We start from the raw sequence: 15,456 nt of genomic DNA, 5'->3' as shown, positions 1-15,456 counted from the left end.
ATTCAAGATCACCTGGTGACCCTGGGACAAAAGATTTGTATATACATACACCAAAATTGTTTGATCCAATAAACATCTTATATATGTTTGTGTGGAAGGATTAGCCATAGGTTGACTCTCCCACAACCCAGGCCAACCTGCAAAACAAACATTTAGCATCATTGTGAATTAAGAAATTGTTTTCCCTCGTTTTCAAGTGTTGCAGAAAAGTAATAAAATTACCGCTAGAGAGCGTGAAATCAATTCCGGAATAGTATCCTTTTTTAAATTAAACCTAGAATTTCGGCACTCGTGATATATCCACAAGAGTATAACCCTTATATCTCCGATCATGGTGGGGTGGGTGGATCTCAAACTATTGGTTGGATGAAGAACAAGTAAGCTCTTGATCTCATGTTAAATACTATAGAAATTGCTCATGAATAAATTATAAAAATAATAATGAGCAAAAGAAGATTTTTCTTTTGCATCAATCCAACCCAACTCGACTCAACCCGACTCGGCCCAGACCAACCAGTCCAATTCACTGAAATTCTACATCATTTCTTCCACTTTTTCAGTTGGGTTTTCTTCTTACTCACACCTGACAATCTGGTGAACATTTTTCTACTAGAATTTAATATTTCCAAATTCCTATCCATAGGTTACTTTTAGGGTGAGAAACTTACTAGTACCCAACTACTTTTTTTTTTTTTTTTTTTTTTTGTTCAACAAAAAAAAGAAAAAACTACTTTTTTTTTTTCTACTACTCCCAATACTTCTTCATGCATTTACTCTCACATTTAAGCCACCCTTCCACCTCACACTTCCACCGCCACACCAACTACTTTTTTGGAATAGACCTAATTGGAAGGGACTAAGGGAGACATAAATTTCAGAACCAGGGCAAAGGTAGGTAAGCTCCATCAGCAAGATGTTATAAGCACGATACATTAGCCATCAGGAAGATGTGATAAACATGATAGTCGTATAATTTAAACCATGAATAAAAGAGGCCTAAAGTCTGACAACATGAAAAAGGTTTAAAGTCCGACAAATTTATTACGGTATTTATTTTATTTATAACCTAAATTACATGGGATAAATCTTAGTGACAAACTCTTTCACCGAGACTCGATCGTACGACCTCATGAACTTAGGAGGAGTGTCCAACCACTGCACCCAAGGCTGGTGGACGAAAGAGATTCTATCGATACAATCTTTTTACAGCAATTATAAAACAAAAATTTAAGTGGCAGTACTCTAATTTACTTTCAACTTTGATGTCTAAGTTGCCAAAAAAAGGTCGAGAAAATAAGTCACCCTTGATCCAACTTTAAAAATTCACTACATTTCATGTTACGTCAATTCGAACTAAGTCAATCTGTTCAATTGCGACATTCTAGTCTAATTATTGTCTTTGTCTTTAGACTTTTTAGATACGTAAGTCTCTTCATTTCATTTTCACAGTTTTATTCTTTCCAAGTAATTACTAAACTATTTTTATAACAAAACTAAAATGACCATATATCCAACGGTTAGACGTGAAGATTTGCAACTATTAGCTTTGATTCAAATATGACACTACAATATGGACTTTTGTCCCCCTTATGGGTAACTAGCAATCAAGAATATAAAGTATAGGTCCTCTCCACCCATTGTCAATTGGTGTTGAGTTGGATGGCCACAAACTTAACATGGTATCAGAGCTAGGCCCACACGTGATAGGCTTAAAAGCCACACGTGTTCCACGTCACCCGTAAAGAAAAAAAACACACGTGTTAGGCTCAAAGAACGCCACACGTGAGGGGGCGTGTGAGAATAGTCCCACATGGGAGAATGGGTAACTAGCAATCAAGAATATAAAGTATAGGTCCTCTCCACTCATTGCCAATTGGTGTTGAGTTGGATGGCCACAAACTTAACATAAACCACATCTCACTTCGTGAACCCTTAAATTTGTTCAATTTGTTTTCATAGTTTTACTCTTTCAGAGAAACAATAAACTATTGTTACAACGAAATTACAATAGTGTTATGGGTATTATTTTATAATGAAACGATCATATATCAAACTGTTAAAAGTGAAGATTTGTAGTTTTTTTGTTGAAAGGAAGATTTGCCGTTATTAGCGTCACATTATCATATCGACCTCTCTAATTAGAATATGTCATTTGTTTTCTACCGGATCCTCGGGGAAAAAAACATGTCCACAAAAGCTCCACGCCTAAAATAGAGTATTTTAATTTTTTTTTTTAATATTTTTATTTTTTGTACAGAGTATTTTAGTTGGGTGTAGTTATTAAGAAATTGAGTGCCATATCTACCAACCCATTTTTGACAAGACACTACTTTCTCCTATATGTATAGAGTGCATAAAAAAGCTTGGTATAAGCTCTAAACAAACATCAATGGAGTCCAATTGTCTGACTACCCACACTACCATCATCATCTTCTTCTTCATTGTTATCTCATCATCTTTCATAGTCAATGGGACAACTCTACCAGGCCGATTCACGAAAATTTACGCTTTCGGAGATTCTTACACTGATACAGGAAACACTAGACCAGAAACAAGATCAAACAGCAAAACACCAACAAATCGTTATTCCAATGGAAGAATAGTAATCGATTTTGTAACGGAGTTTCTTTCTTTACCATATTTACCACCTTATCTTGACCCCAAAGCTGATATCTCTCATGGTTTAAATTTTGCAGTTGCTGGGTCAACTGCCGTTGACCATGATTTCTTTGTGAACCATAATATTAGTTATAGAATTCCGAATGAATCAATTGAGGTTCAACTTGGTTGGTTCAAAAGGTTTTTGGGAAGTCATGGATGTCAAATTAGGGTTAATAAAATGTCCCAAAAATGCAGAGTTTTAATGGAGGATGCATTGTTTTGGGTTGGTGAGATTGGAGCTAATGATTATGCTTATATTATTGGTTCTCCTGTTTCTCCTAATACTATTCAAGATCTTGCGGTTACTAAAGTTGCAGGAGTTTTACATGTAAGTTTTGCTAAAATCCTTCTAATTTTTTGTGTAAGTAACAGTACGATTCGGACTATGGGCGAATCAGTAAAGATACACACATATTACTATCTGACCAAAGTACGATTAATGATCTACAGAAAATAAATCTACTAGATACTAGCTTATTAGAGTCTCACGTCTCCTTAGTAGGGTCTGACACGATGGAACCCAAAGTTCATGTCGGTTGGTTTTATGTGGGTTGGTCATGTCTAAGAGGTCCACTTGACACCGTTATATTCTATACTAAGGTGTTTTCTGTTGTTTTTGCCTTTTGCATAAATCCGAAGTCTGAAATAATTTAAGTGTAAAAGATCTGAATGTGCATACACCCGAATTGGTTGATCAAACAAACATCTTATTAGATATGTCTATGTGGAAGGATTGGCCACAGTCTACTACAACCGTGGCCAATCTGTAAAACGACACTTCCATGTATGAGAGTTGTATGTATAGATAGGTTAACGGTTGTCGTCGTGGGCAAGGGCGGAGCCACTAGTAGACTATCCCTGGCTAAAGCCAGGGGTAGTTCCGTTAAATTGTCAAAGGGATAGGGTCAATTTAGTAAAGCAAGCCAGGGGTCCTTTTTTTCCTTTCTGTTTTACATATCTCGGCTAAGAAGGAAGAACTAGAGAGAGAAAGAGCCGTGGGCGACTTCATTCCAATCGAAGAGAAAGATAGAGAGATCAAATCTTGAATATGACCGAGAGATCTTCACAACTTCATCAGTTTCTCCTTCTCTGCTTTCCTAAAATTATCATCTCTTTCTAATGGTTATATAAATTGAAGATTCAAAGTGAAATCTAGGGTTCTTCATATTTTATTTTGTAAATAAAAACCATAAATCAACTAATCAGTGATTAAGACTTGATTATCTACTATCTAGGTAAGCAATGTTTCTTTAAGCATTATTATGTCTATAATTTTGATGATGAGTCTGAAATAACTAAGTAGATCTTGGATTCCAGCCTTTTATCATCTGTGAGAAAAATTTCTCTCTCTCTCTCTCTATCTATCTAATTTTGTGTGCCATCACCACCATTAGTACATGTGGTGATGTTAATCAAAAGAAAGTTGCTGAAAATTTGACACTCAAGTATACCATTAGATCATATAGGATTTTAGCAACTCTATATGGTTTCTGATTAATAATAAATCCATGAAAGACAACATTTCTTCTTCTCCAAATTGAATCCTCATCTTCTTCATTGCTTAAGTAAAACCCTACATCTAGAAACACTTGGCTAAGAATTCTTTTACACTTTTTCTGATTACTAATAATCTATAGAAAACCCTATGTGATCTGATACTTGACTACTTTTTGTGATTAATAATGTGTACTGGCTGCCCCCAATTTCAACCATTTTGAGTATTCTTTTTGTCGAACCCATTTTGAGTACTTACAGTAGCATTCATCTAAAAGTTCCGATTTTGTTCGTTTCTTTTGATTTTAAGTTCGGACAACAAATCCAAAGTGTTCTTCTAAAGTATTAAGTATTGTCAAGATAATTAAGTTAGGCCTTCTCCAAAAATTGTATGCCCGTAGATCCTTTAAGTATCCAAACGAAGGAAAAAACTCGACCTATATTTACTGTAAGAAGAATTTGATTCAGAAAAAAATCTAGGTTAGTCCGGTATGGGTTCAAATCCTGGCTCCGCCCTTGGTCGTGGGTCATAGTATATATACTTGGTAATGAATTTTTACATGTCTTGAACAGGAATTATTGGATATGGGAGCCAAACATGTTATAGTGGAAGGTCTACAAACAACAGGATGCCTGCCCTTAGCAATGACTCTTGCTCAAACAAAGAAGAGGGATAAAATGGGGTGTGTTGGGAGTGTAAACAAAGTATCCTATATCCACAATGCCAAACTCCAAACTAAGTTACTGGATTTGAGGAAACAGTACCCACAAGCCATGATTTCATATGCAGATTTGTGGAATGCATATCGGACGGTCATGATGGATCCAATCAAGTATGGGTTCAAAGAGCCATTCAAGGCTTGTTGTGGGTCAGGTGATGGACCCTACAATTTCAACTTATTGGTTCCATGTGGTTCACCATTTGCTTCAAGACCTTGTAATAATCCTAGTGAGTATGTCAATTGGGATGGGGTCCACCTCACTGAAGCCATGTATAAAGTTGTTGCTGACATGTTCATCCACGGTGGATATTGTCATCCTTCTTTTGATGTTACGCTTAGTAGTTAAACCTCATAGGATTGACTTTAGTCAAGACTCTGTTTCTTTTTGTCGAGAGTAGTCAAGACTTATTACCGACTAGTCTAAATAACTTCATTATATCTTATGGTTTAGATTATATTTTCCATCTAAAGTGTTTGTTAGTCATTTTAGCATGAAACTTTCTCGACTTGTAAGAGTGTGTGTTTTCTCTGTATTTTGAAATTATCTCCGTAGTCACTTGTTGACTACAAAAATCAGAACAAACTACTCATCTTATGTGTTTTTTTATCTTCATTTAATTGACGGGTTGAATGGTACTCTTGTATTATTAGACTATAAAAGAAATTTGTTTTTAAGTATTTGGTCGTTATCTAAAGCCTCCTACTGGTGGTGACAACATATACGTCTTTTTATTTGGGAGATTACCGTTCGAGTTTCAGTGGACCTGAAAAAAGAATTGTGTTGTTTTAAACTCATATATTTCTTGCGTCATGTCAATTCGTCGGTCTTAGATATTTGTCCCAGAATCACATATGTGAAATAAGATTCACATTTTCTATTACTCTAGGGAGGTAACACAAATTGAACATTCAAAAGGAGGATAACCTAATTCCACAATAGTAGGAAGGGGTAATCCATAACCCTAATATTCCTTTTATTTAACTTTTCTCAAATATCAATAATCGACGCCATAAACTGTTTTCACGCATTCTCATTGGTTTATCTCCAATTTCTTCTAACCCTGGAATGAATCCTGGTCGTCCACTTGTCCATCGCTCAGACAACCAACAAATTTCCCATCGTCATTTAATCCTCTCATTTTCTCTCTCAAGAAATCTATATATTGTGAAGTTCTTCACCCCTGAAATTCAGTGAGAGAAAGTATCAAGAAATCAAATCAAGAAAAATCGAAAGATGAAGAAAGAAGGAAGAAAACAACATGGGGTTGTCAAGAGATCAATCGTTTTACCTGTCCAAATCAACCCAATGATCAAAACTAGGGCTTCTAATCAATTTGATTCTCACCTGAGTTCTGGATCTGTTGCTAGGGCTTCCTCTAAAGCAACTAAGAACATCTACTTTGGACATCAAAGCAAATCATCAACTTGGACAGATTGTCATGTTCATCCTATTGTTAGATCTAAGGAGAAGACTAAAGGGTTTCAGAAATCTAAGTCTGTTCTTAATGTTGTTATGAATAATAGGATTTCAGATAAAGGGAAAGGGATTAATTACAGGGGAGCTTCTGCTACTGAAATTTTAGGGCAATTGGGGGAAAATGAATATTGGAATGATCAGTTGGATTATGATGATGATGATTCTTATGATGAGGGTGAAAATGAAAATGAGAATGTTTTAGGAGAGGAATCAAAGGAGATTGCTATCTACTTGGTCAAAGAAGAAAACCCTAACCCTAGTTTTCCAGATACTGGAATTGAAGATGATGATGATTACATGTACAATTACAACTACAATTACAATCACTCTGATGATTCTTATGATGATGGTGGAAAAGAAAATGAGAATGTTCTAGCTGAGGAATCAAAGGAGATAGCTGTCCATTTCCTTAAAGAAGAAAACCCTAACCCTAGTTCTCCTGATACTGGAATTGAAGATGAAGATGATGATCATATGAGTTTCTGTGATGTGGGTTATGTGGTGGATTATCTGGATGGAGATGAAGATTGGTGCTTGGTTGAAGAAATGTAGAAAAACTGGTACAAAATTGACTTCAACTCTTTAAGTTTGATTAGTAAGTTGTTAATAAAGTTTAGAATTGTAGTAGGGTTTGTTAATATGATGATCAAACTTGTTCTTACTCTGTTCATATATGATCTTGCTTGGTTGTCAAAACAATGAAATTGATCACAATCTTTTACTTGTTGATTTTACCCCTAATTGAGATCTTATCTTTACCCTAATTTGCAATCTAACTATTAATTTAGTTGGTTGTTTGTTTGCTTAATCTAACTATTAATTACTTGTTCAAACACATTTGATTATTTTTTAGGTGCTTATCAACTCTTAGAAGTCATTATTGCTATTCAATTTGACTTGGGTTCTTTATTTGTTAGAACTCTTAGAACTTCATTTATGCATCTTAATCTCCTTCACTATGGACTCATGTACATGGAGAGAGAGGGAGAGGGAGAGACGGTTTGATATATCGTACATGAAAGAGCGGTTTGCAAGTTGCAACCTTGAGAAAGAAATTATACTCATAGTCCATAAATTACATAGAAAGATTAAGGGGCAAAGTTTTAGAGTAGAGATTAGTTGAGAACTTGGAGAAGGACAGTCTAATACATATAGATTGAAGATTGTTTCTTTGGTATATACCCTTGAGTAGTGAGTGTTGTTCGGTATGTGCCTTTGTTTTCAAAGTTTTCGATCTTTGTGTTGTTCTTAGATGGAAGTACTATTTGTCATCTTCATTTCATTGTATTACTTTGAACTTTTACCATCTTATTGTTCTGAGTGTAGCCGGAATCCATATTCCGTTCTAGTCCAGTACTTTTGGGTCGTTTAATTACTTGTAGCTCCAGATCAACTCTGCTTTACTTAAAAAACACAATAATCCTTGAGCCGAGTTAGCACATAGAATAAAATCGCCCAGCTCCGGTACTTCTTAAGTTCTTATTTTGGGAATCCATGAAGTTCCCGAGCATAAAAACTAGTTCTGCATTTTATGACATCCATATACATTTACTAAGGAGTATTTGTTTACTCTAGCATTTTCCGTACACAGAAAGATTTGAGCCATGATCTCTCCGGTTGAGAGATATACATGTGACTAGGGCTGGGAAAACGGTCCGGAAACCCGCGATCCGGCCCGTTCGGCCCGAACCGTGAGAGACCGATGACCGAAGCAGCCCCGAGCCGGGCTAGTCCGGCCCGATATAACGGGCTAATAGGGCCGGGCTCGGACAGGTTCTCAATTCCGAGTCCCGGCCAGTTAAGCCCGTCCGAGTCCCGGCCCGATGCATAGCCCGACGACCAAGCCCGACGACCAAGCCCGACGACCGAGCCCGACTACGAAGCCCGAAAGATAGCCCGACAGTGTACCCGTGTTTAATCCGCGTGTCATTTTAAATCCAACGGCTGAGATAGGGCGCCCCTTCAAATCACATCTCAGCCGTTGGATTAAGTTGACGAGTCTATAAAAACCCTCACAGCCGAACCCTAATTCATTTCTCCTTCTCCGCCTCTCTCTCTCCTACCACCATCCTTCTCCGAACCCTAACCCTCACACCTGTAACCCTAAAGCCATTAACGTAAATGAAAGCTCTCTCTCTCTACCAGTAACCCTAGTAGCTACTTTTAGTCTTCATCTCACCTTCATCATTCAACAGGATCTACAAAAATGGTTAGTATTTTTCATCTACTTTAAGTCTTCTACTCTTTCTACTTCTGCATGCGATTGGGTCTCGAGTTTGGACTTCGGAGAAAGGAAGTACAGTGTCTGGATCGGAGGTTCCATCTTGGCCTCTCTCAGTACCTTCCAGCAGGTAAATCACTTAGACATGTATATGGAGAGAGATTTTTTTTGTTGGTTTTGAATATGGATGGTTACTCTTAATAGCCTTCTTCCAACTACGTGAATATTGATAATTTGTTGATATTGTTTTTAACTTTTTGCAGATGTGGATATCGAAAGGGGAATACGATGAGTCTGGTCCATCGATTGTTCACAGGAAGTGCTTCTAGGTTCACTGGCTATTGTTTTTTTGTTTCTTGTTTTTGTTTAATGGGATCTGTTGTTTGTTGTGGTACTATTTTTATGATAAGAGATTTTCAGGTTGTGGGATGATTGTCTGTCAGTCAGGTCTTGGTTTGGTTTGTTGGTAGTATTATTATTCTTCTTCTTTATCTTTCTCTTCTATCTGGATAATCTAGGTTATGTGTACTTATTATGGAAGTTTTTCTTATATCTTAATATGTCATGTTTTTGAAGTTCAAAGAAGAGAGATATTGGTTAAATCAATGGTAATGACATGCCTTTTCAGCAAGCTCCTCTAGCTATGATGATGCTTGGTCTTGAAAATCCATCTAGCTCCTGCCTAACAATTCCTGTTAAGGATGTTTATATGAAATTTTGTTGGCCTACTTTCTAAACCCTAATGTGGTTTTATTCAAGCGGATAGTTGATCACATTATGAAGATACATTGTCGAAATACACATCAAGATTGGATGCATAAAGGATGAATACATACTCAAACATTTGGATCCTTTAATATTTTAATCTTAGAAATAAACTAGTTCTATCAAGATTCAAATTTGCACTTTCATAAACTAAAAGATGAGAATCAAACCTAAGGTCTGTGTATAAACCACGTTGTGATCATGTTAAGCTCTGTTTTCTAGAGAGAGAAAGTTAGAGAGAGAAATGAGTGAGAGTTGATGTTATTTTATATTTTTTTTATAATTCTCTATAACCCGAGCCCGTCCGACCCGAGCCCGTCGAAACCCGTTCGGGTAGCCGGGCTCGGACGGGCTACGGGCACTTCAATTCATTAATACGCCCGGCCCGATCCGCCCGGCTCACTACCTCGGGCTCGGCTTATCCGAGCCCGATCCGCCCGAGCCCGGCTCGTTGTAGCCCGAGCCCGTCCGCGCCCGCCCGATTCCCACCCCTACATGTGACTACTCAACTAAAATGAGCTTCACTACTCTTCAACATTTCCGCTTGTTATATAGTAATGAAGATAAAACGAGAGAAGTATTAACGGAGAAAAAACTTCATTCATCTATCACTGTCTCTCACTTTCATTTTTTCTTGTATGCAAATTGTTCACACATCTCTTAAGCTTTATGTGATTTTGCTACAACAATGGGACCCCTTTAGAAGTCATGGGCGAAGATTTCTCATCTTAGTATTGTATGCGAGACTCCCTGCAAAGACAACCATACGAGAAATTACTGTTTTTGCGATTAGTATATTTGAACTGACGAAAAAGAGAACATTTGAGGAATGGCCGAATGGGAATATCATAGAAGTCATATATCTGTTAAATGAAAAAGGATACAAAAAGCTTAAAAAACGTTGAATTTCTCATTAAACGATCTGAATTACATTTATGGAACTAGCTCAACCATTGGATCAATGGTATTAGTAGCAGACACTTGATTTTGAACATCGCCACTCATAGTTTTCTTGAGACTAATCAACCACTTAACAAACCCTAAAACATAATCATACAAATTAAGAGCTACATATACCATTAGTCCACCAATAATCCCATTAGACAGTGAAGATGTTAATGGCATTAACAACATTGTAACAAAAGCAGGAACACCTTCTTTAATATTTTCCCAATCTATATCCTTGACAACCTTCATCATCATCATCCCAACCATAACAAGTGCAGGCCCAATAGCCCATGGAGGTACACTAGCAAACAGAGGTACAAAAAACAAAGATAAGAAGAAGAAAAGCCCGACAACCAACGTTGTTAAGCCCGTTCGACCTCCTTCTATTATTCCGGCCGTTGATTCGACAAAAACCGCAGTCGGTGATGTTCCGAGAACGGAACCAAAAACTGTCGCAACTGCATCCACTATAAAAGCTGAATATTCACCTTCAAATCTTCCTCTTTCATCAACAAAACCTCCAATTTCAGCAAGGGAATATAGGGTTCCTGTTGTTGATATAACATCTGTATATAGAACTGTGAACAAAGCTACCCAAACTTCATTCCTATTGAAATCAGTAAAACTTATTGCCCCTGCTGTTTTTTGAATCCCTTGGAAATCAACAATCTTCTTGAAATATTCAAATTTTTTATTACCAACTTGGGTATTAGGAAAATATGTCACACTAGTTCCTCTAATCCATGAAACTAAGGTAACAAAAAGAATACCATAAATCATACTACCTTTAATATTTTTCATTAATCCATAACTTATGATTAAAAAGCCACTAAAGCCAAGCCAAAACGTCGGACTTCTTAGCACACCGCCCTCACATTGGCCGGTAACCGGGTTGGTTCTAGAGCAAGCGGCGAGAGTTACCAATGTAGAAGAGCTAGGCCCAACAAGGCCCACACCTTCATGGGCTTGTAATCCAGTGAAGGCAATGAAAAGGCCAATGCCCGCTGCGCAAGCAAGTCGAACTGGACGAGGCATCAAACGAGCAAGCTTAGCGCGAAGTCCAATCAAGGCTACGACAAGAAAGGCGCACCCTTCGACTAAGGCTACAGCTAATGCAGATTGATACTTAATGGGGCCAGACCCATGAAAGCCCACTAGGTTATATGCAAAGTAAGCATTGATTCCCATGCCTGGTGCTATAGCTAGTGGTAGGTTTGCAAATATTCCCATTGCTAAACAACCAAACATTGAAGTCAAAATTGTTGCTACTATAAGATCACTTTTGGTTTTGGAAAGACAATCTTGGTACCCTAAATTGGGTTTGAATTTGCAATCTGGTCCTGGGCTTTGACCCACAAGGTTAGTACTCGTCGGAGAACAATCGGCGATGGAACATGTACCACCGGAGTCGGCGAGTATGGTGGCATTAACTATGATTACATAAGCCATTGTTATAAAGGTGGTCGTACCTGCAAATATTTCCCTTGTGAAAGAGCTGTTCCTTTCTTCTAATTTGAAGTATTTTCCAACTTTGCTTTTAGAAACTGCTTCATTCATTGACTTATTGTTTCTCCTCCATGATTCTCCCAATCTTGAACACAACCCCCCTCCTAACTTTGCACAAAACTTACCACCCATCTTCTCTCTCTCTCTCTCATGAAAACACACACACACACATATATATATTATAAAGCTGTAGCACCAAATGACTCTATTTTTTTTTTATCTTGGAATTCTACAAGAGATTTTATTTTTAAACTAGAATCTGTAAGAGGTGAGGGTTTAACTTTGATGGGTTAAAATTGACAATAAATGTAAGACCATCTCCAATGGAACACTAACAAAAACTCTAAAATCCTAGTTGTCTAGTGCGAGTTAAGATTCTCTTCCTATTCTGATGGAGATCTTTAAAATTTCTCTACTTAGAGCATCTCCAATGCAACACTCAAACTCTAAATCTTAGAGTGCCATATATGAGTTTTAGAAGTTTTTCTTTTAAATCCATCTCTAATGCAAAACTCAACGTGAATCTCTAAAGTGATGTGTCAAGATTTATTTTAGAGATCCTTAAGAGGACACTCTTGAGTTTCTCTAAGTGCTACATAAGCAAATCAATCAGTTTTAAACCAAAATATAGGTTTTTAGAGTTTCTCTTGAGTGTTGCATTGGAGATGGTTTTGAAATAGAGTGTCTCTAAATGACCAAATACGAAGGAGACCATTTAGAGATCCATTTTTCGCACTTCACACGTAGGATTTTTAGAGTTTTTCTTGAGTCTTACATTGGACATGCTCTTAGTAAAGTTGTCACTCTTAAACTCAATAAGAAATAACCAGTAAAAAAAACAAAGTTTTCTATTGGTTAAACTTTTAGAGTGATACTTAGAGAGTCTCAAGAAGACACTCTAATTTTAAAGTGTCTCTTTTGAGAGTCTCTATATTAAATACATTCACATCATTATAGCGAGTTAATTATAGTGTCCTGAGAAGATTTTTTGACAAAATCTATAAAGATACCCAAATAAATGTTGAGAATAAAGTATAGACCAGTCCCATACTTACCACCTTGACTTTTTGGTGTAAAAAACTGTTATTTTTTCTTTGGCCTCTTGCTCTCTGTGGCTATTTTATTTCTTTTGCTTTTTATTTTTTGGTAAATTCAAATTTAATCTTGTTTTTTTGTTGCTTTGTCAATTAACTTTCATGAAGATGTTATAATTACACTTTTTATAAATATATATTCAAAATAAAATTAATTAAAAAACATTAAGCCATCTCATCTCTATTTTTTACTTTGACATTCTTCTAACTTCATAGTGCGCATACCCTATGTTGTTGACTTTCTTATCATGCCATTGTTTCTGCTTTCTCGAAGGGGTTAGGGGGTTTCTGTATCTCCTCGTTACTTGAACGAATCTAATCCAATTTTGTAAATGTAATAGGCTAGTTTAATACTAATTACTACTCTTATCCTGCATTAAAAGGATATGTTTTAGTTTAATTTTATATAGTGATCAAACCCCAAGACACTGGTAACCAAAATTAAGTAATTTAAATTTAAGCATGCGCGAGGAGAGGATAGGATGTTGTTTTTTTCTCTGGTGTTTTTTGTTATTTTTATTTGTTTAATGGTAATTGACTTGCTTCTTTTGAGAACAATACACATTTTTATGTAGGTGAAATATTTTAAATCTCCTTGAAATTCGGCAAATGAAGAAATGATTGTTCAAGACTTATCTACTCTGCTAATTCCATTCCCCGTGGATGTGGGTACTGCCAGATTGCCAGTACCTTCAGTCACAAAACTTCTACTATGATTACGATCAATGCGGTCCAATACGTTTTTGAAATACTGGTTGTGATACCATTGGGAAAGACTCTCATTAAAAACTGACTTGCAAGAAAATATTCAGTCAAGACTTATCTATTTTACAAATTCTAATATCCGAAGTCCATACCACGTGAGGTAATATCAGTTTTTCTTTTTTGAGAAATCGACTACGATTTACGTTAGTCATTACAAGGCATTGATACATCATTAAGATGTGATAAGCACGATACGATCTACGTTATTCGTTACGTTGTAGCTAGTATAAACAACTTTTTTTGTTGTGACACAAGAAAATATTCTGGGGTACAAAATGTCAAAGGGTGGGAAATCCAAAAATAAACTCCAAACCACCATACAAGTGTCGTTTTCCATCGAAGGGATCTTCTCCTTCACTAGAACGGATAGAAAAAAGGAAGAAGAGCGAGAGAGAGAGAAGACATAGACGAAGGAGGAGAGAGAAATAATGTGGTAGTGGTGGGCAAAGGGAAAGAAAGAAAGATGTGAAAAAAATGTAATGGAAGTGTTGTGGGAGTTGATTGTGGTGATAGGAAAGGAGATAGAGGAAGAAAATGAAAAAAAAATTAAGTGACCGTGGTTTTTAGAGGAAACAAAAAATTACAATAAAAATTCGTTTTCACCTAAAACTTTGTATTCCTTAATTTTTTTTTCTTAAAACAACAGGCAGGCATATTGGAAAACTTAGAAAATGGATCAAACTTTTTATTTATATTTTCAAATTCTAACTATTTTATTATGTATAATTTTTTTGGATATCTAAATTTAGTTGACTTTGTGGATCAGAAGAAGACAGAGCTTACACACTAGTACTACAGCTGGTTTTCCAAGTAAACAATATGGAAGTGCAACTAATTAAACAATAATTAACCCCTTAATTAAGATGAAACAAACGAATAACATCAAAATGAGCCGAGATCCAGGGGTGGGTCTACTAATTTTGTAAGTATTAGCCTATTAATAGACCATCTCATTGACCTCAATTTTAACTTAATTTATGTATTAAGATTATGTGAACAAGTCTATTATTGGTTGATTGTTTTTCATCCGAAACTCTACTGTTTCATTGATAACTAGAAATTTCGTACCACTTTTTTTTTTTAAATAGTAGGATTTGAACTCTAATCTCTCAAATAGAATAGTGCTTATGCTTACTTCAACAAAAAGAAAAAAATGCCAACGCTTTGGGGAAAGCAGAATAGTTTCCGGAGTGTGAAGACTTGGTAAAAAATTGGTCAATTTTATAAGTTTTTATAGAGAAATAAAAATAAAAAACCCTCCACCTCACCTCTCTCTCTCTCTCTCTCCACCTCACCTCTCTCTCTCTCTCTCTCTCTCTCTCTCTATCCACCTCACCTCTCTCTCTCCCCACCACTCTCTCTGTCTTCTCTGACCAGGTCGCTGGCCGCCGACCTGGAAAGATAAAACAAAAATAAAAAAATTTCACTCTCTCTCTTGAAATTCCGGCGAAGGGGTTTCCCTTCGCCGGAGTTTCTAGAGAGTGAGAAAAAAAAGTAAATTTTTTTTTATCTTTCCAGGTCGGCGACCTGGTCGGAGAAGACAGAGAGAGTGGTAGGGAGAGAGAGAGGTGAGGTGGAGAGAGAGAGAGAGGTGAGATGAGGTGGATAGTCTTTTATTTTTGGGCGCCTCTATAGGCGCCTCCCCGAATTGCTATAGGGGCCTCCCATAGCTGTTTGACCAGCAGTCAACACCTGACACCTGTAGGCGCCCCCCATTCGGGCAGACCAGTCCGAGGGCCACAATTTTGTCTCGGACTGGTCCAGCCCGAAACAAATCAGACTGGAGAGTCCGACAGTCGTCGG

At 36.8% G+C, this 15,456-nt stretch overlaps 3 protein-coding genes and 1 long non-coding RNA gene across 4 annotated transcripts; 3 read left to right on the top strand and 1 right to left on the bottom strand.

Moving 5' to 3' along the window:
• Positions 1 to 2,296: 2,296 nt before the first annotated feature.
• On the top strand, positions 2,297 to 5,472 carry LOC147542610 (GDSL esterase/lipase At3g48460-like). Its single transcript, XM_086634786.1, has 2 exons — positions 2,297 to 2,989; positions 4,729 to 5,472. Exons 1-2 carry the CDS (start codon positions 2,390 to 2,392, stop codon positions 5,221 to 5,223), a joined length of 1,095 nt encoding a protein of 364 aa, XP_086490912.1. The 5' UTR covers positions 2,297 to 2,389; the 3' UTR covers positions 5,224 to 5,472.
• Positions 5,473 to 6,020: 548 nt separating this feature from the next.
• LOC147542609 (uncharacterized) lies at positions 6,021 to 7,095 on the top strand. Its single transcript, XM_086636930.1, has one exon. The coding sequence runs from the start codon at positions 6,112 to 6,114 to the stop codon at positions 6,904 to 6,906; it is 795 nt and encodes a 264-aa protein (XP_086493056.1). The 5' UTR covers positions 6,021 to 6,111; the 3' UTR covers positions 6,907 to 7,095.
• Positions 7,096 to 8,565: 1,470 nt separating this feature from the next.
• LOC147542608 (uncharacterized) lies at positions 8,566 to 9,177 on the top strand. Its single transcript, XR_015223696.1, has 2 exons — positions 8,566 to 8,705; positions 8,839 to 9,177. It is a non-coding gene; the product is annotated as an uncharacterized LOC147542608 (long non-coding RNA).
• A 1,056-nt stretch (positions 9,178 to 10,233) lies between these two features.
• AZG2 (Xanthine/uracil permease family protein) lies at positions 10,234 to 11,959 on the bottom strand. Its single transcript, XM_086636928.1, has one exon. It carries the CDS (start codon positions 11,924 to 11,926, stop codon positions 10,274 to 10,276), a length of 1,653 nt encoding a protein of 550 aa, XP_086493054.1. The 5' UTR covers positions 11,927 to 11,959; the 3' UTR covers positions 10,234 to 10,273.
• Positions 11,960 to 15,456: the final 3,497 nt, after the last annotated feature.

Source organism: Eschscholzia californica, unplaced genomic scaffold (assembly GCF_041429995.1).
Source record: "Eschscholzia californica isolate CP2 unplaced genomic scaffold, dmEscCali1.0.p SCAF_4, whole genome shotgun sequence".
Classification (NCBI taxonomy): Eukaryota; Viridiplantae; Streptophyta; class Magnoliopsida; order Ranunculales; family Papaveraceae; genus Eschscholzia; species Eschscholzia californica.
The sequence above is the reverse complement of the archived record's forward strand: the minus strand, read 5'-3'. Positions and strand labels throughout refer to the sequence as shown.